General features: G+C 36.2%; 1 protein-coding gene across 9 annotated transcripts in view; it reads left to right on the top strand.

Annotated features, from left to right (window-relative positions):
- The window catches only part of T48 (FU domain-containing protein T48), a 236,252-nt gene that overhangs the window by 132,489 nt on the left and 78,227 nt on the right, over window positions 1–25,536 (top strand). Inside the window, exon 2 of one of the 9 annotated variants that reach the window (XM_067762059.1) lies at window positions 10,360–10,438. The exons of the other annotated variants lie outside the window; for them this stretch is intronic. Coding sequence (XP_067618160.1) covers window positions 10,429–10,438 — 10 coding nt within the window. The 5' untranslated portion in view covers window positions 10,360–10,428. The remainder of the gene's footprint in view (window positions 1–10,359; window positions 10,439–25,536) is intronic. 9 annotated transcript variants of the gene reach the window in all.

Raw genomic sequence — 25,536 nt, forward strand, 5'->3', positions numbered from 1 at the left:
GAAATGATGCCGTGAACAATGTTGAAATGACATGATAGGCTTAAAATTGTACCGAAGCAATAACGAACTTATCCCATATCAGCACCCGCAATGATAACGAGAACTATTTCTGAAGCAATCCAAAATGATACGGGGATATTCCCGAAAGTAATACCGAATTATTGCCAAAAATCTCTGAAATGATACGAACAAATAAGAATCTCGCTCTTATCCTTAAATAGCGCCGAAATAATAACGAGAAATATCTTGACAATACTCCCAAATAATCCGGACATAGTCTCGAAACAAAAGAAATTCTGAATTAAACCCAATTATGGAAGAACTATACCGAAAACAATCATAAAATTATCCCAAAATGATACGGGGTGGTCCAAAAACTTTCACGAAAACAGTCTCGAACTCATTCTAAAATAGCTCCGACTGAAATTCCGGCAATAGTTCCGAAATTAGCCCGAAAGCGATCCCAAATTATATCCAGTTATCGTCAAAATGGTACCTAAAACAATCTTGAAATTAACCGAAATAGCACGGAAATAGTTCGTAAAATATCCCGAAAACATTCTCGAGCTTATCCAGAAAAGCCCTGAAACAATTCCGAAAACTATCCCAAAGTGATCCCAAAGAGCCTCGTCATGATCAGAAAGCAGACAGGAAATTATCCCAAAAGCATCCCAGAAATAGTCTATACATGGATCCAAGCGTACCTAAGGATGCCAACTTTTACAAAATTGTTTAGATCTTAATCCAGATTAAGTATATGCCAAATATCATTGGCCTAGACTCTGAGCTATATCCATTTTTAAAACAGTTAAAATTTTGTAAGAGAAATTTAAGTAAAAATTCAAGTTCCGGTAGAAGTGTCGTCAAAATACTTTGGGGCACATAAGTTAAAATGTTGGAAGTGAAATTCAAATAAAATAATTTAAAAAATGTTTAAGTTAAACGGTTTTATTGAAAACAATACTTACATTAAGTAATAATAATACTAAAAGATAGAACACTTGTCATCAATCTAGGCCGTTGATCAGTCAAATAAATAGAAGCGTTGGGGAGTGAAATTTCTAAAAACGTAAGGCGTAGCATAATCTGATTAAGTTGGTCTTACTTACACATATATGAAAATATAATTTGTAAAGATATAAGCGGTTGACTATCAATAGAATTTAATTTAATTTATTTATTTGTCTGATCAACGGCCTAGATTGATGACAAGTGTGATGACTAGTACCTAGGACCTACCTAATTATTTTCCATCTTTTAGTATTATTATTACGTTCTTCTTCCTTCTCTGTATCCGCCACACAAAAGTGATCGCGTTAACAAAAAAAAAATCCAACTGAGCAAATTTCTATTTGAAATTTCGTTGCTTATGCTGGATTTTGTTGCTGTTGTCGTTTTTCACTGTTTGTTATTTAGCCACAACAGCGAAAACTGGGTTCAAAAAAGTTACTTTTGTTTTTGTCTATGTTTATTACAAAATTTTGAATTTTATCATGAATTTTATGGTAAGTTACGAAGAAATTCACAAATAAGTGAATGTGCTGGGTAAACAACAAAAGCAATTATAGCTTAGTTATTCAGTTCACACTTCTACAACACAAATTTCGACTGAAATAGAGAAAAAAATGAGGCAAAATCAAAAGATTTAATAAAATAATTAAGACAACTGAAAAAAACACAACATAATATAACACAACATATAACAACATATCATAACATAACACAACTGAACAGAACATAACAACAAAACATAACATAGCAGAACATGACATAATGTGATATAACACATAGTTTCATAACAAAACATAACATAGTGCAACGAAACTTAATTCAAATAACATAACATAAAATAACACAATATTACATCGTAACACAACATAACATTCACAACATAACTTAACCCAACATAACATAACACAACACAGGGAAACATATCACAATATAATAAATCACAAGATAACATAACACAACATAAACACAAAATGGAACATAACATAGCATAGAACAACACATAACATAGTACTACATAATACCTTAACGAGGTATTATATCAGATGATTCGAATTAGTCAAATTGGTGTGGAAATTACCGCGTTTCGCTGAGGATGAAAGCTTTTTATTAGCTTAAATACTAATACATTTAGTTCCTCATCAGCTGGCTTCTCGGGATCTGAGTATTGAACCCGAAATCTCCAACATTCATACTTTATACTAGTGTAATCCACCCAACCATATGAATGCCCCGCTGCTCGCTTTGCATTTGGTGTATTGGCTTTTTGTTGCTATTCCTTTATACACCATTAGGTACATACTAGTTATATATGTTTTTTAATCCTAATAGTAGGAATACTTAAAGGCGTGCTCTCAAGAGTTTAGTAAAATTTAACTTTAGTTTTTTGTTTTATAGCTTTCTATTTTCGTGTAGAAGTTTGAAATTGAAATGTGGCAGACAATGGCAATCTCAGCCGGTCGCGCTCGTATTAAGGTGGCAGACACACTATAGCAAACAACAATATTATATTTTAAATAATTTATATCTCATTTATTTGGAATTTAATACCACAAAAAAAATGTATAGCTACGACCAGTTCCGAGAAAAGCAAGTGTCTGCCGGTTTAAGACTCAAACCAGCAGACACTTCGCGAAAACACGACGCACAGCTCCCGAACGACTTGCATAATTTATATCACATTTACTCCACAAAAAAAATTTATAGCTGCGTCCGGTTCTGAGAAAAGTGAGTGTCTGCCAGCTTGAGTCTCAAGCCAGCAGACACATCGTGAAACCACGACACACAGCTCTCGAGCGACTTGAATAATTAATTATTATATTAATTTGTTGTCTTCAAGACCAAGTTTATTATTTTTGTAAAATCTATACTTTAAAAAGTTATAGTAAATTATTATACATAGAAAACGAGTAAATTAGAAAAAAAAAACAAAGTTCATAGACCGTATAGCCGACTATTTCAAAACCCATGACGGTTTATCATCAGCGATCCACACATTGACGGCTTGAAGTTTTAGCACATCAGGCCATCAATGCACTTTGCAAGTTTCTACTTATAACTCGTTTTCTACTGTCAGGTGCTATTATCTCATTAGACGAGGAAGGGAGTGTCTGCTGGCTTAAGTCACAAACATTACAACAACCACATGCAAACTTTCAAATTCAACTACAAACATCTCCGAAAAGCTTACACTCTTTCTTTTCCACCTTCGGATTTTTGTTCTCGAAGTCAAGACACTTCGTTTGATACCTCTCACGATATTTTTGAACAAAAGACAAAAAGTATTACCAACATGCCAACATAACAAGAGTTACCAATGCGTTTTATATCTATACTAATATATATTTTGAAAGCCGTTTTTTCTGGCTAATGGCGCGATATCGGTAAACTTTCGTCCAGACACATCGACCCAAGTTAATGCTCAGGTCAATCCACAAGAAAGGCGATCCTGCTTATCGCGCTAATAATCACAGAATCAGCCTTATTATTATCGCGTACAAGGTTCTGTCTAGCGTACTGGGCTTCAGACCTGGTAAATCCACTTTCGACCAGATCTTCACGGTGCGCCACATCCTCGAGAAGACTAACGAGAGGAAAATCGACACTCAAAATCTTTTCGTGTTCGATTTCAAAGCAGTACTTGACAGCTCGAGAAGAAGCTGCATGTGTCTGAATTCCCAGCAAAGTGAATAAGGCTCTGCAAATGACGTTGAGCAAAACCACTTGCTGGTTAAGAATTTAAAAGGACCGCTCCGAGGCATTCGAAACCTAACGAGGCTTTAGACAAGGCCACTCTGCTTCGTGCGATTGCTTTAACCAAATTCTGGAGAAGATAATTCTAGCAGTAAATCGTGAAGGCACAATCTATTATAAGAACCGATCATCCGTCGATCATGCATTTCCATGCAATCTTTAAAATGACTTCAGATTGAAGTCGAAATATCGACCAAATAAATATATGAATATTAACATAGTGTTTTACTCAAAGCAAGGCCTCGAGCTCATAAAATCCAAAATTTTTTAAATAAACAAGGGCATCAAAAATTAAATATTATAAGAACCTACAATTACTGGTGCTGCTAAAATTTATTTAATTGACCTTAACAAACACGCCATAAGTTTTGCCTTTTCTTAATTAAATAAACATGCGAAAAAGTGGGCCTTTCAACAATCTGGGCCTCAAGATAAATATACAATCGATTTACCAAAAGCATTTATAGAAAGCCAACGGCCACCGACACAATAATACTGTGACTATTATTAGTGACACTAAGTGATACTCACATCACTAGTCTGATGCTAAGTAAATGAAGCCACCACAACAATAAAGCAGGCAGTCACTTGTATCTACATAAACGAATCAATCATTATGTCTACACATATATACGTACACGCAGCGGAGAAGAGACGCACAAACACATGCATATATCTTATCTGAGATGCTCCCAAAAGTAGGCAATTATCTGTGGAAGTGTCACTTACATATACACGCGCATATGAGAAGCTATACACGTGCATCTGTAGTTATAATTCTATAGCAGTTAATAAGTTAATTCTGGAAACGCCTAGAAGTATGGAACGAGGCAATCGAAGAGTATAAAAGCGGCAACAGTAGAGGCACGACAATCAGTTTGATTTAAGCAAGCTATAAGTTGCGAATTATAAGTGTTATTGTGAAGTACTTTAATAAAGACCATTTTGCGTTATTGAATAGTGGAGTTATTTTTTCAACAGTTTAGTGATTCGAACGTTAGTAGAAGGTTGCAAATAAGAGGAATTGCAGTAAATTCGTTACAATACATAATAGTTATAAATCATCCAAGCAGCATAAAACTGCAGCATTAAATCATTTGGTACATACGCTTGAAAGAAGAACAGGTGGCACAAAAAGCATATAAGAGAGAGCTTGAGGTAATATATAACATTGACGACAAACAGGACGGCAAATAAAAACGAAGTTCAGGGAACAAATTAGAGATTACAACAAAAAAACACAGAATCAAAACATCGTTCCAGAGTCTAAACTCACGAATCACATACTATCTCGGAAACCTGAACCAATTTTGGATTTACAGAAAACTCAAGCACTTTGTGCGCATGCATCAATTGTACATAATTACTATATGAACATTTAGATAAAAACAAAAGATTGCTATGCTGGCAATTGATCTTGGCAAAGCGTTTGACTCAGTAAATCTTTACATCATGATACAAACGCTTACAGAGTTGGGAGTTAATGACACTACTGTTAAATTCTTCGAAAGTTTTTTAATTGATAGAAAGGAATTTGTCCAAAAGAAAAGATACAAAAAGTCTAACTATAACTATTAAAACTGGTGTTCAACAAGGATCAAAATTAGCAGCAAATCTATTTTTAATATACATCAACAATATATGTAAACTCGAGCTAAATAGAAAACCACAATTTTATGCTGATGACGGGAGCAAGAATGCTACTGATACTCTAGATGAACTGTTAGTCAATATTCAAACGGATATAAAGAAACTTTCGAAATGGTTTGAACGCAATTTACTGAAAATGAATATCTCGAAAACAAATTTTATAATATTTAACAACAATTCCCGGTATGAACGATCTGAAGGGAACTCATCTAGATGGTAGTTCTACAAAATAAAAAATAATTTAATTAGAAATAATTTGAATATATGTACTAGAAGAACTCCTGTAGGAATGAAAACAGCGACCTTGTAACTGATGTCCAGAGAGAGTTCTTAGATTATGGAGGGAATACTTCTCTGCTCTCCTAAATGGAGGCAGCAATTCACCGCGCAGAGATGAAGAACCCGATCCCGCAATCGACGCTGATGGAATATATGTCCCCCCGCCCGATTATGACGAAGTTAGAATAGCAATAACCAGATTGAAATACAACAAGGCCGTGGGCGCTGATGGATTGCCTGCGGAGCTATTCAAGTACGGCGGCGAGGAGTTGTTAAGGCGCATGCAGCAGCTTCTTAGCAAAATATGGGCGGACGAGTGCATGCCCGACGGTTGGAATCTAAGTGTTCTTTGCCCAGTCCACAAGAAGGGGGATACTGCAAAATGCACCAACTATCGTGGAATCAGCCATCTTAATATCGCATATAAGGTCCTTTCAAGTGTATTGTGCGAAAGATTGAAGCCCACCGTGAACCGGCTGTTTGGACCTTATCAGTGCGGCTTCAGACCTGGTAAATCTACCATCGACCAGATTTTCACAATGCGCAAAATCTTGGAAAAAAACCGTGAAAAGAGAATCGACACACATCACCTCTTCGTCGACTTTAAAGCCGCCTTCGACAGCACGAAGAGAGAAAATTATACTAGCTGCAGAACTTAACCGCACTGGAACAATATACTATAAAAGCGTGCAATTACTGGCATATGCTGATGACATTGATATCATCGGCCTAAACACCCGCGCTGTTAGTTCTGCTTACTCCAAACTGGAAAAAGAAGGGGTAAAGATGGGTTTGATGGTGAATGAGGACAAAACGAAGTACCTGCTGTCATCCAGCAAAGAGTCAGCGCATACGCGCCTTGGCAACCACCATAATTTCGAAATAGTAAAAGACTTCGTTTATTTGGGAACCAGCATCAACACTAGCAACAACATCAGCACTGAAATCCAGTGAAGAATCAATCTTGCCAATAAATGATACTTTGGACTAGGTAGGCAATTGAAAAGTAAAGTCCTCTCTCGGCGAACGAAAATCATACTCTACAAGTCACTTATCGTACCCGTCCTGCTGTATGGGGCAGAAGCATGGACCATGACAACATCAGATGAAGCGGCTTTGGGAGTGTTCGAGAGAAAAGTTCTTCGAAAGATTTATGGACCTCTACGCGTTGGCGATCGAGTACCGAAGAAGATTTAATGATGAGCTGTACGAGCTATACGCAGACATCAACATAGTCCAGCGGAACCCGCCTATGGAAGCAGAGGTAGAGGGCGGCCCCACTCCGTTGGAAGGACCAGGTGGAAAACGATTTAAACTCCCTTGGTGTGACCAATTGGCGCCGGTTGGCGGGGCGAAGGAGCGACTGGCGCGCCTTGTTGGACGGCCATAACCGTTTAGACGGTTAAGCGCCAATTAAGTAAGTAAGTAAGTACAAGAAGAACCCATAGAACTCGAAAAAATATTAAACCACGTCTTTTTCGAACAGAAAGATGTGCAAAGTCAATAAGAAAAAAGCTATCTTCTCGCATAAAAACATTGTTTTTTTTTTTAGAAAATTGTTGTCAATAAAGAGAAAATAAATTTAGGTTCTCTGCAATGGAAACCTTTAAAAACCAGTAGCAAAAATCTTTGCACAGGTTTAAACATTTTTTTTTATTTATAAATGTATTTGAAAATGCTATTTTCAACAATACCGGAATTAAAGTCCAATAATCCTGTGATTTCTAAGGCTTAACAAGTAAAGGTGTCGAAGTTCCGTTGTAACCGAACATTATATACTCAGCGCGAGCTTCAATTGCACATTTCATTTCAGATAAATTACTTTTCTACATAACACGTGGCACCGCCCGTTTAAAAAAAATGTCTCCCCATTTCCTCATACAATAAAACTTGATAAGTGAAATATCATTGATTCAAAACTATTTTTTGCTAAGTTATAGCTTATTATTCTAGTCTACGACCCTTTTAAACTTGTTTTATATCTAAGTTGCCGTGGTCTTTAGCCGATCCCATCCATTTTTAATAGAAATATTTTCTGCTATAAGGAAAATGTGTGTACACAATTTCATTACGATCCGTTAATTTTTCTTCGAGTTATGGCTCCCGAAACATTGAAAATTGCTTAGTCATAAAAGGGGCGGTGCCACACCCATTTTAAAAAATTTTAGCATTTTCCAATTTAATATTATAATTCAATTTAAAAAGTAAAAGTCTATTGATACAAAGCTCTTTTTCTCTAAGATATAGCTTATTATTTTCGTCTACGACCCTTTTAACCGATCTCGTCCATTTTTTCTAGAAATATTTCCTGCTATAGGAAAAACCTGTGTACCCGATTTTATTACGATCCCACAATTTTTCTTAGAGTTATGGCTCCCGAAACATAGAAAATTGCTTAGTCATAAAAGGGGCGGTGCCACGCCCATTTCTTTAAATTTGAAGTTTTTCCTATTTATTGTTATAAATCCACTTGGGAAATGAAATACCATTGATATAAAGCTCTTTTTTGCAAAGATATAGCTTATTTTATTCATCCACGACCCTTTTAAAAATCTGTTATATAAAAGTGGGCGTGGTCCTTAACCGATTTCGTAAATTTTTCTTCAAAACATTCCTTATAGTAAAGGCAACCTCTCTGCCGAATTTCGTTACGATAGGTTTAACGGTTTTTGATTTATGATTAATAATATTTGTAAAATTTATTTATCACAAGTGGGCGGTGCCACGCCATGCTGAGTATAAAAACGACCGAGATGCCGGGAGCGTTATCCCAAATTCTTAAACACAACGCTCATCGGACTATTCTATGAAAAACTGTAATAAAATCCTTCAAATTTTACCATTTTTGAACGAATTAAAACTAATATCCCAGGAGACAACATTTAGCTTGAGCATCAGCAAAGCATTTAATAATAATTTTGAATTCAGAACTGTTAAGTTTAACGATTTTCAGTCCTTTCATGAACCAATAAAGGATTCAATTTAGGAATTATGCAGATCTTTATAGTTCTCAGAGTTGAATAAAACAATTTATTTTGGGACACCCTAATATACAAATATACATAGTAAGTGTACAATCAATTAATGTCAACCAATGGTGGGTGTTTATGGCAATAATTTTGGGATTCGATGATTGTTATTTTATTGAAAGTTTAACTCGGGTCATTGGCCAATTAATAACGTTGAAGGTGAATTCGGCAAATTTTAGATGTACTACGTTTTTGTCGTTTTCTTGATTTTTAACCGTTTGTGCATGTATGAATAGCTTCAAAGAAAAATTGTGTAAATAAACCCAAATTTCGCGGCATGGAACCTTTATCCATATATTTCTTCGCTTCTATTAACCTACTAGTAGGCCTGGCAGACACTAGCAATAAACAAAAAACTTGATAATACCATTATTTTTAAAAACATCCTTATATAAGCCTGCAACACTGACATTTTATTTAAAAGTCTGAAGAAAAAATCGAACTAGTTTTTCTCCTGTTTTGCACACACAATTCGAAAAGCTTTTGATTTTACACATCAACATGAAGTCAGCAAAGCATCTTCGGCGAATCAAAAAATTATTAGGTAGTTATTTTGCCGCTAATTATTTGCTAATAAGTTGCGCAGAGAAAACAATTGTTGCGCTTTTGCAAGTGATTTTTTGTGTGCTTCGCTAAGATAAAGTCAAGGGCAAAAAATGTGTTTTCTCCTCGCAACTAATTTGAGCCTAACAAGCGGCAAAATAGCCGCTAAGTCTCATTTAATTTAGTTTATTTCGGAAAAGAGTAAATGTTAACAAAACAAGTTTTCCTTTGTAACCTAATCCGCGACAAAATATCAGCTGGGTCAAAGTCAGACTAGTGGAGTGTAAGTCAATTTTTACGAGGGTGAACTTCTCGGACTTAGCGAAACACAAAAAAAAATGCACTTACAAAAGAGCGGAAAATTTTTTCTCCTCTCAGCCAATTTCTGCCAAAATACCGACCTAGTCATTATATGATTCGCCGGAGGTGCTTCGCTCAATTCTTTTCATTAAGTTTACTGCAAGCAAGTATGTTCAAACGGAAAAATAATTTGAGGCAATTTCGATTTAAATTGAGTGGTGTTCATACAACCCAGTTTAGCTTACACAATAGTAATTTGATAGCTGGTTGGCTCATCTCTACAGCAACAACATACCTTTGTTCAGACTGTCAAAATGGGTGTGTTGGTATTAGGCAAATGGAATGGAATGAAAACATAAAACTTTGAAATTTTGGTGTGTTGTAAGTAAATCTGTTCAATGTTTTGGTTTCATTTTGAGTTTGCCATCTTCTTTTCACAATTCCTACTCCTGTGAAATGTAAAAAATAAAATCAGCTGATGAGATGAGCCACCATATAGTTGAGCCATGCGTAACTGACGTTTAAATCTACTCAATAAACACACTTTACAAGGTTGCATCTGCAGTTCGAAACAATTTATAATGCAATTTTTTTTAAAGTGACAATTTTTTATTACAATTTATTATATGATAAATTGTGTAATAAATTGCCCAAATGGTATAAATTGCCAATTTGGTGTGTGTTTGTACATAGTATTAAGTGTTACTCATTCATGAAACATAAATTCTTTAACTAGTTTCCTCTGCCTAATTCATTTCAATTTAGTAAATTTTAACTTTCTTTTATTTTATTTCAGGTAAAGCATGCAATCGAAATTTAATCAACCTAATGTCATAAATTTATTTTATTACGATCTTCGATATGTATGTACACGTGTAAGTACAATCTTGAATATAAAATCTACATTTAAATTAAAGCCAATTACTTACTTATGTACGTGTATCATAGATCGACTCCTTGCAATAGCTAAGGCGAAATTATACAAGTCTGAGAGCCGCAATTGTCGCTTAAGGCACCTACGTATCTGTCTTTCCATGTTAGATGCAGTCATATCCGAGTCTTTTAAGATGGAAAAATGAGTGACTCTAAAGAAACTTCCCACGACGGAGGCGAATTTGTTCGAACAAATAATATACGTAAAGGAAAGTTAAAGTAGATTTCTCAGAGCGCGACCCCAGGCTAAGCAGTCTACAAATGTTACTGCCCCAAGAGATACCTTTGTTCAAGTTAGCCACATTACGAGAATAGGGGGTAAATAGCCCAATTTGATCCCAGTTGGGTGGCTTGAATATTGGCAATGCAGGCAACGATGAACTACCATAACTGGTCAGCCTAAGAGATAAGCTCTGAAGTTAACAGTATTTGCAAAATGAACAAGTACATACTTTACCTATACCTAAGCACTCCGCTATAGCACTGGAATAATCAGGGCTGTTCAACAATATGGAAGTGCTTTTTCTTTGTACTTTCATATGAATCGAATTTATTTGTGAGGACATATGGGAGTGCTATCAAATTTTTTTTTATATTCAAAGTCTGAATTTGTATTTGAATAGGCACAGGGCAAAATAAAAACAAAAACTCTATAAGTGTATAGGGTTTGAGCATGCCCTAGTAATAATAAACAGATACATTAATACATCCTGCTACCTCTCTAAGACAAAAAAAGAGGGGCCATTACTACGAGGGAGAGTGCTATAATAACAATCGCAAAGGTTCGCAACCTGAGCACGATGCAAATTTCACAAAACGTCATTCAACATATCGTCAGCTTCATAAGAATAGGTGCTAAGTCAACCTTTTACAAAAATTTAGTTTTTAATGCAGTTCGATAAATAAATTTAAATTATATAGATTGCAAAATGAAAAAATGGAAAAAATTTGTTTTTTCCTTTCTTCTGGCAATGATTTGCAAAAGTGCTAAGTCAACTGTTGTCAAAAAAAAAAAAAAAAAACGCGCAAAAGTGCTAAGCCAGCTGTTGTAAAAAAGAGCGCGCTAAGTCAAATCGCACGTCCTTTGTTATAGTGTACATAATCTGCACTAAATTAATAATTTGAGTTTATGTTTGATTTGAAAAAGGTAAGAAATTATTATTACTTAATGCAACAAAGAACTTTCTACAAAAAATATTATTTAATAGAAGAATGCGATGAATACTGACGACAATAATGACTAGCTATGCAGCAGATGTCTGCCTTCAGTGCACCGATGATGAAAATTATGGAATTGAATCTGTTGATGAAGTAGTTGGACCGGTGCCGTATGAGTTCAATAGTGATTCTGATGATTCTTTCAATATACAGATCAGCTCGAAAAAGCGACAGAAAAGAAAGCAAGAGGAGAACAGCGCATGGATTCAAATATCAAATAAAAAGCGACGAGAAAAAGGCAAAAGCTTCCATGGAAAACAGAAGAAAGATGGGGTGTGGAATTATAAAATGTACAAAGAATCCATATCATTAAAGCCAAAGTGTAAATACAAACAAAGAAGTGGAAAAGCTGCAATGAAATGCGCAAGCGTTACTGATGCTCAAAGGCAGGATATATTCAAAGATTTCTGGGACATGGACTGGAAGCAAAAAAAAAAAATATATGTGAGTATGTTGGTACATTCTGTAAAACCTTCTCTCATCCACGCAATCGTTCCGATCCTGATGTATCCAGAAGAGTTCGCAGTTTGAAATACCATTTCAAAGTCAATAATGAAAATGTGCGCGTGTGCAGAAGTTTTTTTTTTAAACACCTTGAATATTGGTCGACGGGTTGTTCTTAACTGGGTCAAGAAGCCTTTGAGCGGCCACACCAATGTGCCAAAAAAACAACTACAAACAAATCCGAAGAAAAAAAAGCCTTGAAATTATTTTTTGACAACCTTCCCTCAATGGAATCTCATTACTGCCGTTCTGGAACGCGAAAAAAATATCTCTTGCCAGAATGGAACTCAAAAAAACATATTTATGATTTTTATTCAAAGGATTGGTGTGTGGTCACAACATCCGGCCACTTTCGCTTACAAAATTTCATTCTGAATTTGAAAGCAGAAATCTCAGTTTGTTTACACCAAAGAAGGATCAATGCGAAATATGTGCCCGTTACTCCCTCGGAAGTATTCCACACTCAGAATACACTATTCACCTAGAAAAAAAGAAGAGGCAAGAATAGAAAAACAAAGTGATAAAGCGTCAGAACAAAATGTTTTCACAGTGGATCTTTAAGCAGTGCTGATGGCACCAAAATCAAACGTTAGTAGCTTATATTATATAACTTTTTTTTTTTTTTTTTATTAACAAAAAAGGATATTGTTTCTTATGGTATGAATCTGAAGGAGGACTTAACGCCGAAGAGTTCGCAAGCATTTGGGTTTGGTTTATTGAAAACAAGGTACTTCCTAGCCTTGATAATGAGAAGCCTATTAAAATAATTTTTATAGCGATGGGTGTGGTTATCAAAACCGTAATTCTTTACTCAGTAATGCGCTTATTATAAACAATATTGTTATAGAACAAAAAATTCTACTCGTCCATTCTACTATAGAGCGTATGATCAAAAAAAGAAATATTCATGTTCCTGCTGAATACATAGAAATATGCAAGACAGGTCGCAAAAAGCCATTTCCATACGCAGTGAATTATTTAACTTACGATTTTTTCAAAAACTTCAATAAAATCGAATTTTATATGAGCATTCGTCCTGGACGTGGCAAAGGAGATGCAAAAGTAACAGACATACGCGCACTCCAATATAATGTAAATGGTAATATTTCTTTTAAGTTAAGGTTCAATGATTCGTGGAAAACTTTTCCACAACGAATGAATAAAAATGTAATTGCAACGAAATGGTGCGATTTGGAGCAACTGTACCAAAACAGAAGACCAATCAGGCATAAAAAATGCAATGACTTGCAATGTTAGTTTCAAACATTGCCAAAAGATCATCATGAATTTTTATTTTAATATTTTATTTTTTTATAACTGATAAGCGGCAATGAATAAGACTGTAAAATTATAATTTGTGATTCAATTATCTAATCCTTTACTTAATTTAATTTAATAATTTTTAGTTTTACAGCAACAAAAAGGACTGTGTATATGTAACCTTAAATTGTTTAACAATAAAGAAGTTCCTATTTATGTTTAAAAGTAAAGCATTCTTTTTATTTTTAGTGCTAAGAACAATTTTTTGTCTTTTTCTTGTAGTAGAAAAAGTGCTAAGTCAATTAATAGCTAAATGGAAGCCATTATACGCTCTTTTATTATTTTTTCTAATAAACATCATTTCACTGTCACTTAGCTCAAAATGTGCATTTAAAGTTCTAGAAGAAAATGTTTCTTTCAAAAGTTATTGAGTTTTATGTGTCTCCTGTAAAATTTGAATTAAGTGACTTAGCACCTTTTCTTATGAAGCTAGCGATATTCCGATGTGGTACATGTCCAAAACTGCGCGCGTTAAAGAGTACCGTAAAATAATTTTTGACATGGCGCCCGAGCAGGAAGAAAGCATAAATATGGGACGAAAGCTGACTGTAAAGACTAAATTAATGGAGAAGGTGCTGGAAGTAGCGAAGAAGTAGCTGCTGAGGCGGTTGCTTTCTAAAAGGTCAGAAAGGTAGTGGCTTGTGGCAATATGAGATTTATGGATTTTTTTCCGGCCTCGGCACTCTCTAGCCAGGACCTAACATGAAACGGAATTTTTAAGGTTTTTAAGTTTCATTCAAAATAATTTCATTATCATCTTAAGAGTTACTGAAAGTAAACTCAAACCCTTTGTCCCTTTTTAGAACATGTTCGAACAACAGAGCAGTGCCTATAATATAAAGATATCAAAACTCTTATTAGTAACATAGTTCTCTAAGAGGGACTATTCGCGAACGCACCCTGGACGAACCGCATTTTTTTGCAGGGAACCTCTTAATTAGTATTGAGGGCCTCAGAAACAACTTAACCAAAGGGGAGCACTTGAACCTTTCCATATGAACGAAAGTAAATTTATTTAGGATTCTGTGTGCGCAGAGTTCTTTTTATTTATTCAAAACGCGTTCTTCCTTTTTCTCTGTATTCGCCACACAAAAGCGATCGCGTTAACCAAATAAATGTAAAATGCAAATGAGCAAATTTCTATTTGCAATTTTGTTGCTTGCGCCAAATTAATGTCTGTTGTTGCTGTTGTGGTTTTGTGTTGTTATTTATCCCCAACAGCGAAAAGTTGGGTGCAAAGAAGTCAAGTTTGCTTTTTGTGTATGTTTGTTACAAAATTAAGAAATTTATCGTAAATTTTATAGTGGGTTACGAAGAAATTTATAAATAAGTGAATATGCTGTGCAAACAAGAAAAGTAATTACAACTTATTTATTCAGTTCACACTTCTACAACACAAATTTCGACTGAAATATAGTAAAGAATTGAAGTAAAATCAAGAGATAAATTGAATTATTAAGACAACTGAACAAAACACAACATATTATAACACAACATAATATTACTTATCATAACGTAACACAACTGAACACAAAATAGCAACAAAACATAACACCGCATAACATAGCACAACGTAACTCAACTCAAAAACATAACATAGAATAACACCACATAACATATTGTAACGAATTTGCTGCAAATCCTCTTATTTGCAACCCTCTGCTAAGTTCGTATCGCTAAACTGTTGAATAAATAACTCCAATATTGAATACTGGAAAAATGGCCTTTATTAAAGTACTTCACAATAACACTTATACTTTGCTACTCGCTGGCTTAATAGCCAAACTGATTGATAACTCAAATTAAACTCTACTATTGGCCGCCAGATCGCGTGCTTAATCAATAACTCATTGATTGCTCAACTCAAACTGAATCCCTTCTTACTCGCCTGCCCCGCTTTTATAGTTTACGCTGCATACTTCTAGGCTCTTCCATTTCCAGAACTTACCAACTATATTCGTGTGTGTATAGTTCTCATATAGTTCCTACTTGTTTACAATTGTCTATTTTTTAGCGCTTCTCAGATGTACATATGTGAGTTTGTAGTTTACAGTCTCCCGCACACATAAGCGTATAAGTAAATTCATCTGTGTGTGACATCTCATCTCTCGCTGCCTTGTATGTAAATGTAGCTCGTCGGAATGTGTACATATGTGTAGACGCAATTATTGATTCGTTTATGTAGATACATAATGATTGAATTATTGATGTAAATTCACGTCACTGCTTAGCATCGGCCTGGAGATGGCATCACTCCTTAGTTTTGCTAATATTCGTAACAATATATTAACACAGCATACATGTCATAGCACAATATAAAATAAGAAAAGATAAACAACATAACATAACTCAACATAATAAATCACAAGATAACATAACATGGACCATAACATAGCACAAAACAACACATAACATAGTACTACATAATACCTTAACGAGGTATTATATCAGCTAACTCGAATTAGTCAAACCTGTGTCGAAATTAACGCGTTTCGCTGAGGATGTCAACTTTTTAAACGGTTTTATTTAGCTTGAGTTGACAGGCCGCATGGCCGCATGCACGGCTGCACGGCCGTTGTGAACGAATCCTGTAATTGAAATTTTAAGTAACTTCCCGATAAGCTACAAGCATGAAACTTGGAATATAGTTCAGAACCCGATGACAATGCAATAATAAGAAAAAAATCGCCGCTAGGTGGCGCATGGATCGAGATATTAGCAAAAATCGTATTTGTGGCCCGATTTGGCTCATATTTGGAACACTTAATACATACAAGAATTGAAAGCGACCTATCAAAAAACAAATCGCCGCTAGGTGGCGGAAAGATCGAGATATTCACAAAAATCATATTTGTGGTCCAATTTTGCCCATATTTGGAACACATAATACATAGATACATGAATAGAAACCGACCTATGATGCCCGATTTGGCTCATATTTGGAACAAATATTGCATACAGTCCGGTAGAAGTGACATCAAAATATTTTGTAGTTGGAGGAGGGACAAGCATACGTGGCGCAGAGTCGAGTAAAGTCTTTGGAAGGATTATGTATTGAGGACTTAGGTTGTTGGACGCGTCATATTTCTACTGATAGTCATAAGTAAAACTAACTGAACCTTAATCAGTCACATTTTTAGAAATTTCACGCGCCCAACGCTTTTATTTAATTGTCTGATCAACACCATAGATTCGTAAGGAGTGTGATCACTAGTACCTAGGACCTACCTAATTATTTTGTAGCTTTTCGTATTATTTTTACTTCATGTAAGTATTGTTTTCAATAAAACCGTTTAACTTAAAAAATTTTTTTAAATTATTTTATTTATTAGCTTAAATACTAAATTTTAGTTCCTCGTCAGCTGGATTCTCGGGATCTGAGTATTGAACCCGAAATCTCCAACATTCACACTTTATACTAGCGTAAAAACAGATGCCTTTATCCATCCGGCCATATGAATGCCCCGTTACTTGCTTTGCAATTGGTCTCTAAGTATTGCCTTTTTGTTGCTAATCTTTTATACACCATTAGGTACATAGTAGTTATATATGATTTTAATCCTAATAGTATGGAATACTTAAAGGCGTGCTCTCAAGAGCTTAGTAAAATTAAACTTTAGTTTTTTGTTTTATAGCTCTCTATTTTAGTATAGATGTCAATGTCAATCTCAGCCGGTCGCAGACGGCGACATGCATGTTTTATTAAGGTACCTAAATGGCCATATTTTTTCGGCAAGATAAAACGTGACAAACTGCAGCGCGGATGCGCATATTTGGTTTTGATGAAAAACCTAAATTTTCTTTGATAATTTAATTTGAGTACACAGAGGTACTCATTTTGTTTAACTTTTTTCTCAATTATTATTTGTGAGCTCTTGCATTCTGTAAATAAATTTCGGTTTTCAAAGAATCGATATCGCAATTCCGTACAGTGCAACAAATTAAGATCTTTGGTCACATATTTAACTTTGGACATGTTTTAAGAGCCTTTTCAAAACGTTCGCCCGAGGATGGAGAGAGTGTGAATACCTACCAAACCGAAGGTTGTTGACGTTGTTGTAGCTATAAAGACACTCCCCGAATGTTTTGGGGAGTGTTATCGATGTTGAGGATCCTTTGCCGGATATAAATTCGGTACGTGTCAGTAACAAGCACCATTAAGGTACAAGCCCGACCATCTTGGGAACTATTTAATATGACTCAATTGAACTTTCTATAAATTGTGTATATAGCCATAACTTGCGCATTCAATATGCATTCCTAACGTAACGATAACTTTCTTCTTTACTATACGTACATTTAAAAGCCTTATCTTCCTTCAAGCAAAATAGCTGATCTACTGGGCCAATTTTCCTAATTCAAGTCTTAAAATTACACTTGTTTGCCTACTTAGGGATATTTTTTGATAGTAATTTTAGTAAAAAACATATTGTAACGAATTTACTTGCAAATCCTCTTATTTGCAATCCTCTGCTAAGTTCGAATCACTAAACTGTTGAATAAATAACTCCAATATTGAATGATGGAAAAATGGCCTTTATTAAGTACTTCACAATAACACTCAAACTGTGCAACGAATAGCTTAATAACCAAACTGATATCTTAAAGGAAACTGACTTTCAAAATAATAGTGCTATTGCTCGCTAGATATCGTCTTACTCGTAACTGCTTGACAATTCAAATCAAACTGAATTACTTCTTACTCGCCTGCACTGCTTTTATAGTTTACGCTGCATACTTCTAGGCTCTTCGATTTCCAGAAGTTACTAGTTGTTTCGGCTACAAAATCGCCAGCCACAACTACGTGCACAAATTATTGCTCTCTCTTGTGACAACTCAGATAAGATATATGCATGTATTTGTGCATTGCCGCTCAGATGTTCGTATACGTACATATGTGTAGACGCAATTATTTATTCGTTTATGTAGATACATAATGATGGATTATTGATGTGCATTCACGTCACTGGTTAGCATCGGCTTAGAGACGATAGCATCGCTCAGTGCTGCTAACATTCGTTACACTGCCCTCCACCTAAGTCTGATCGTCCCGATCAGACAAATCTCTCGATCTAAACGCCGCTAGCATCTCCAAATGAACCACCTTTCTATTTCGTGGTTTCCCAATGGTTTGTATGCGGTAGATGGAATTACTGATCTTCTTCACAACCTTGTACGGGCCTTCCCAAATGCACCGAATTTTGGCTGGAACACCTTTCCGCCGGAGAGGGTTGTTTAACAGTACCAAATCTCCCTCCAAGAACCCTTCCGAATTATTGTTCTCATTGTACCTGCGTTTGATCTTACTACTCATTATCCTTAGTCGTTTCCTCACACTCTGTTGTTTGACCAATGAACTACTTCGCAGAGCTTGCGCTTGACGGATTGGCTTGACAGTATCGTTCCGCCGTTTCCCAACAGAAGTGCGCGATGGCTTGAAACCACCCTTGCATGCTTCCTGCAAAATTCTTGCAGTCGTTTTAGTGCATCCATTAGGGTTTGTCAATGCCGGTGTTTTTGTCGCAGGTACTTTTGATTTCGCTTTGTTTGGCCCATTCGTTTCATCAACCTTTACCTTTGACTTTCGTGGCCTTTGTCGACTTTTCTCCACCAGTACTCGATTACTGCTGAAACCTTTTTCCAAACTGAAGTTAATTGGCACATCCTGGTTCTTATAAAGCATCACCCTTTTCTGCATATCGATCTTGATGCCATGGTCAACCAAGAAGTCCACTCCCAATATGACTTCATCAACGATCTTCGCCACAACGAATTTGTGTAAAACCATGACCTTCCCAATCAGTACTTCACATATCACTTCTCCCTGGACTTGGTTATACTCGCCTGTGACCGTACGCAACCTTGCTCCAGGTAACGGTTTAACTCTCCTGTTGACTAATTCAGATCGAATCAAGGAATGAGATGCCCCCGTATCTACAGTCAGTACACGCTCTTTACCATCCACATTCCCTCTGACGGTAAGACTGCTTGATTTCCTTCCAATTTGCGACACAGATATCACAGGACATTCAATAGCCGGGGCAAGTTTTCGTTCTTTACATTCGACACGCTCTTGCTCATTTCCGCCAGCTTTGCGTTTACGGCCACCCACATTGTTGGAACTATTAGCACCAAGATCGCAATGACGTGCAATGTGACCTGGGTTGCCGCACTTGAAACATTTAATAACTCCGGCATTCTTCTGTTGAGATCCCTTCAGTGCTTCCAAAATTGGGTCTACCCACTCTGGCCTTTCTACTTCCACACGGCGTGCTTTGAAAACTGGCTTACACAGAAGCGACGCTGTTTCCTGAATCAGAGCTTGTGACACCGTTTCTGCGAATGTTGGCTTTGGGTTTGCGTATGTAGCTCGCTTCGTTTCCACGTCCCGTATGCCATTTATGAAACTCTGGATTTTTACCCTTTCAGTGTATTCCACGGGTGCGTCCGCATTTGCAAGATGAGCCAATCTTTCAATATCTGAAGCAAACTCCTGCAATGTCTCATTTGCTTTTTGGTAGCGGTTTTGCAACTCAATTTGGAATATCTGTTTCCTATGCTCGCTTCCGTAACGTCTCTCTAAAGCGCTCATCAATGTTTCGTAATGGTTCCGCTCGTACTCTGGGATGGTCTGTAAGATTTCCGCGGCAGGCCCTTTCAGTGCCACGAACAGAGCTGCAACTTTATCTTCAGCATTCCATTGGTTCACTGCTGCGGTCTTCTCAAACTGTAGCTTAAAGACCTGAAAAGGAACAGAACCGTCAAAGGATGGTGTCTTTACCTTTGGATTACTCGCTGAAACAGCTGGGCGATTTAGTTGTAACTGCTCCATACGACCTTTTAAATCATCTACTTCTGCCTGAAATTGAGCGATTTTTGCATCCTGCGCTTCCAGCTTTGATGTTACCCTTGCTTCCTGTGCTTCTAACTGTGAAGACATTTGTGCCACCTGCAATGATAAGCGCTCCTCTTGTTCTTCAATCTTTGATGTTATACGGGTTTCCTGCGATTCCAGTTGTGAAGAAATTTGTGTCGAAATTTCTGAAATACGTGTGTCTTGTGCTTCAATCTTCGATGTTATACGGTTCTCCTGCGATTCCAGTTGAGATGACATATACGTTTTCTGTTCTTCCAATTGTGATGCCATATATGTCTTCTGCTCTTCCAGTTGTGATGACATTTGTGACGACATTGATGCTACTGTCGATGTTTGAGCAGATATTGCAGCCAAAATCATGTTCAAGTCTGTGCTGGTAACCGTCTGCGATGTTTCGTTTTTCTCTTCAATTTTTGTTGTCTCCTCGCCATCAAGGTGAAAGGCATACTCTTCCACATTAATTCCTTCTGCTTCCATTGCCTCTCGTAGCCGTGCCTGAAGTTCGAGTTTAACGCCGCTTGTATTCAATCCACGGCTCTCCAACTCCTTCTTCAGTTGCTGGATCTTTAATTCACTGAGCTTTGCCATATCCTTGTTGTCTTCTGGAATTTATTCAACAATTCCTCTTCTGACACCAATTGTAACGAATTTACTTGCAAATCCTCTTATTTGCAATCCTCTGCTAAGTTCGAATCACTAAACTGTTGAATAAATAACTCCAATATTGAATGATGGAAAAATGGCCTTTATTAAGTACTTCACAATAACACTCAAACTGTGCAACGAATAGCTTAATAACCAAACTGATATCTTAAAGGAAACTGACTTTCAAAATAATAGTGCTATTGCTCGCTAGATATCGTCTTACTCGTAACTGCTTGACAATTCAAATCAAACTGAATTACTTCTTACTCGCCTGCACTGCTTTTATAGTTTACGCTGCATACTTCTAGGCTCTTCGATTTCCAGAAGTTACTAGTTGTTTCGGCTACAAAATCGCCAGCCACAACTACGTGCACAAATTATTGCTCTCTCTTGTGACAACTCAGATAAGATATATGCATGTATTTGTGCATTGCCGCTCAGATGTTCGTATACGTACATATGTGTAGACGCAATTATTTATTCGTTTATGTAGATACATAATGATGGATTATTGATGTGCATTCACGTCACTGGTTAGCATCGGCTTAGAGACGATAGCATCGCTCAGTGCTGCTAACATTCGTTACAATATTTATATAAATTGCTTTAAATTTTCCTTCAGGGCCAAGTAGACAAAATCATTAATATCACACACATATCTTCGGAACCAGTCGGGACTACTCCGAAACGTTTTATCGGATTTGCTAGCAAGATCACACTTTATTCCTATATTTTATAAGAAAATTTTTTCGGGGAAACAAATATTATTTAAAATCCGATTCGCTTGAAATTTGACACTTAGGTAGCCTAAATTATTATTTGGGATGTCTTTTCTTGGGGAAATGAACCATGAACATGTAGGTCCATGTTCCGTAAAATATTCTTAAGATGCGTTAAGTTTTCGTCTATAGTAATACTCAGAATACTTCTTATTTGAACAAAAAAAAAAAATGTCACGTGATACTCGAGGTTCTATTACAGTTTTAACATTAATATTGAAGGGGATCCCCTTAAGAATCTTCGAAGCCCCACCAACTTAATAATCTTTTTAAATTGTTTTTAGAACATTTCAAACTTTTTATTTTAAAGAAGCCAGAAAAAAAGTTAAGCATATATACTCACCCTCTATGTGGCGTATTTTATTAAAGTTTTTTCTTTTATCAAAAAGTGAAAGAGAGGAGAGAAGTGAGTGTGAAACAGAAGTCGTTTTTTTAAGGCAGGGATCTTCAAAATTGAAAGAGCGCCTGTATTAGTGAGAGCGCAATCGTCGCGATGATCGTGTGGGTGAATTGCTTTTTCATTTATTCGCTTACCAGCAAGCAATGAGCTAACAACAAGCGCTTTTATTTATTTGAATAAATTGAATTATTCATACATATTTTGATACCGATCAGCCGATACCGACTAACTAAATTCACGACGACAGAGCGAATCATATGCGTGTGAATTGAGAGGGCACAATTGTGCTATGAAATGAAGATCCCTGGTTTAAGGCAATAAAAGGCGAGAGAGAGAGAGCATACGGAAATGAAGGAAAGAATGGGAGGGAGCAGAAAAAGAGAAAGCACTAATAGCTGAGAAATGAGTGACGTTGAAAATGTTATTTAAATATTATGCATTAAAAGAAAGGCAAGGATAGGAAATGGCATGAGAAAGGAAAGAGTAAAAGCAGCAAGATATGGAGGTAAAGATTGGTATATGAAGGAGCGTAGAATGTAACAAGTTAGATGGTGGCTTTCACTGTTCATCCAGAGGTTAGATTTGGATGAACTTCCAGTATAAATCAATTATCCAACGCAACAAGCTATACCGAATTTCTCCACAGTGTTAACAGAATCTGAATGACGATCAAACAGAAAACCCGAAATAATTACAATAACGCAATCCTCTTGGTGCATGGCATTCCTTCGAATGCGGTAAAAAAATCTCTGATACCTTAACCTTCTGGTTTAAGTATCTGGTACTAAAAAAAAGTACCTGTTTCTTAAAAAGCATCAGGATCCTGAAAGTACCAGTCTCTGAAATATTATTCAGCTCTAAAAAAGGTTCTGTTTTTAAAAAGTGTACGGATACGAAAAAGTACTCGATTCCCAAGAACTACCCGTCTCTAAAAAAGTACCTGGTTCTTAAAAAAGTAATGGGTCTTATATAAGTATGACGATCACTTACTTCATTTAATTAAATTTTTTATGACCTTTCTTGTTATTTCTCACCACTGTGCATAACACACCACCACTTTTAGGAATAATATTATTTTATTCCGTTGATCGCCATATTGGGCGTAGGTGTTGGCGTTCGGCCTGTTAATGGATGGCGTTTCTTGTAGCCGGCAGTGACACGCTCAAAGAGTTTATTACTTACTACATACCAACAATGTGAGGCGCATAATACACAAGGCAATAACAAAATAGGCATTCTATAGCCATAAATGTAGATACTTGTATATATGTATGTATAACAAGTAAGGAAGGCTAAGTTCGGGTGTAACCGAACATTACATACTCAGCTGAGAGCTTTGGAGACAAAATAAGGGAAAATCACCATTTAGCAAAATGAACCTAGGGTAACCCTGGAATATGTTTGTATGACATGTGTATCAAATGAAAGGTGTTAATGATTATTTAAAACGTAGGGGGCCTTAGTTCTATAGGTGGACGCCTTTTCGAGATATCGCAATAATTTTGTTAAAATTTGACTTAAAAAATTTTTTTTTTAAAAGTGGGCGTGTTGGTCATCCGATTTCGCTAATTTTTATTTAGCACACATATAGTAATAGGAGTAACGTGCCTACCAAATTTCATCATGATATCTTCAACGACTGCCAAATTAAAGCTTGCAAAACTTTTAAATTACCTTCTTTTAAAAGTGGGTGGTGCCACGCCCATTGTCCAAAATTTTTCTAATTTTCTATTTTGCGTCATAAGGTCAACGCACCTACCAAGTTTCATCGCTTTATCCGTCTTTGGTAATGAATTATCGCACTTTTACGGTTTTTCGAAATTTTCGATATCGAAAAAGTGGGCGTGGTTGTAGTCCGATTTCGTTCATTTTAAATAGCGATCTGAGCGCCCAGGAACCTAAATACTAAATTTCATCAAGATACCTCAAAATTTACTCAAGTTATCGTGTTTACAGACGGACGGACAGACGGGCGGACATGGCTAAATGAATTTCCTTTTGCAGCCAGATCATTTTGATATATAGAAGTCTATATCTATCTCGATTAGTTTATGCCGTTACGGATTACCGTTATGCGAACACAGTTAATAAACTCTGTGAGCTCTGCTCAGCTGAGTATAAAAATGTAAGTGCTTATAATTTGCTCTATGTTTTTACTATATATTTCTCTTAGCAATTGTGTCGCAATCAAAACATGGAGGCGTATCGAACTACACAACAACAACATAACTTATGTATGCATATATCAATCCATATTTACCTTTTGTATATTCGAGACATTCTAATGAAATTGAACTGTATCGCATACAACACTTAAAGCATATAATTAAAATGTGATTTTTTTCAAACAAAATTATTGCAAAAAAACAAAAAAGCACAAAACAACAATTGATTATCACCATTTATATTTTCTGTGCGCTGTGCTTACCAAAAGCGTTGCAAACCTATTGCAACAACATAATTTGCCGACAACATTTGTCATTCACACAAACCCAATGAAATACAAATTCTGCGAAAAGATTAAAACAACAAGAAAATGTGTGCTCGCTGCATGTTAAGTGTTGTAACGGCTGTGTTTGCCAACTTGCTACAGCAGCTTCAGTTCAGCAAGCAAGTGCGACTTTGTGTCATAAATAAGCAGCATTTGTTTCAATCGATGCAGTTTCTTATTTCTTTTTCCTGAGTAGGAGTTTTTTTTCATAGCTGCGCATTATAATCATATAAATCAATTCATTTTTGATAATTATTGCACCTGACGACATGTTGCAATGTAAATACATACAGTCGCTTACCAAAAGTGGGACTTCTCTTTTTGTTTTTGTTTAATTCCAATGATTGGTATATACCGCTTTAAATTTATAGGTATCGGTTCTAGATCTACCTAGTAGGCTCCTTTCCTTGTAGTGTTAACATTGCACAGCCCATGGTGCTCTGCCAATTTTGTGAAACTCCGAATTATCTTCTTGGCTCCCCAGGGGTATTCCTACTTCGACGCTGTTTATATATATAGAGAGAGGAGTTCGGGCATCGGGAGTAGGGAGATAGAGAGACAGAGAGGGAGATAGAAAGAGAGACAGAAAGGGAGGGATATAGAGGGATGGAAAGGAATTGCGACAAGAGGAACGAAAATAGATACTGGGACATGAAACAGGCCACAAATAATTTATGTGCTGAGGCCGCTGGGCTTGTTCATACTTTAAAGCAACTGGAAACAGTTTTCCTTGTCGTTCCGTATCAGACAGAATTTCTTAGTTTTATTATTTGTGAGAATTTTGTTTTTAGTTTCACATTGTTTTC

The sequence above is a fragment of the Eurosta solidaginis genome, chromosome 1 (assembly GCF_040869045.1).
Source record: "Eurosta solidaginis isolate ZX-2024a chromosome 1, ASM4086904v1, whole genome shotgun sequence".
NCBI classification, from domain to species: domain Eukaryota; kingdom Metazoa; phylum Arthropoda; class Insecta; order Diptera; family Tephritidae; genus Eurosta; species Eurosta solidaginis.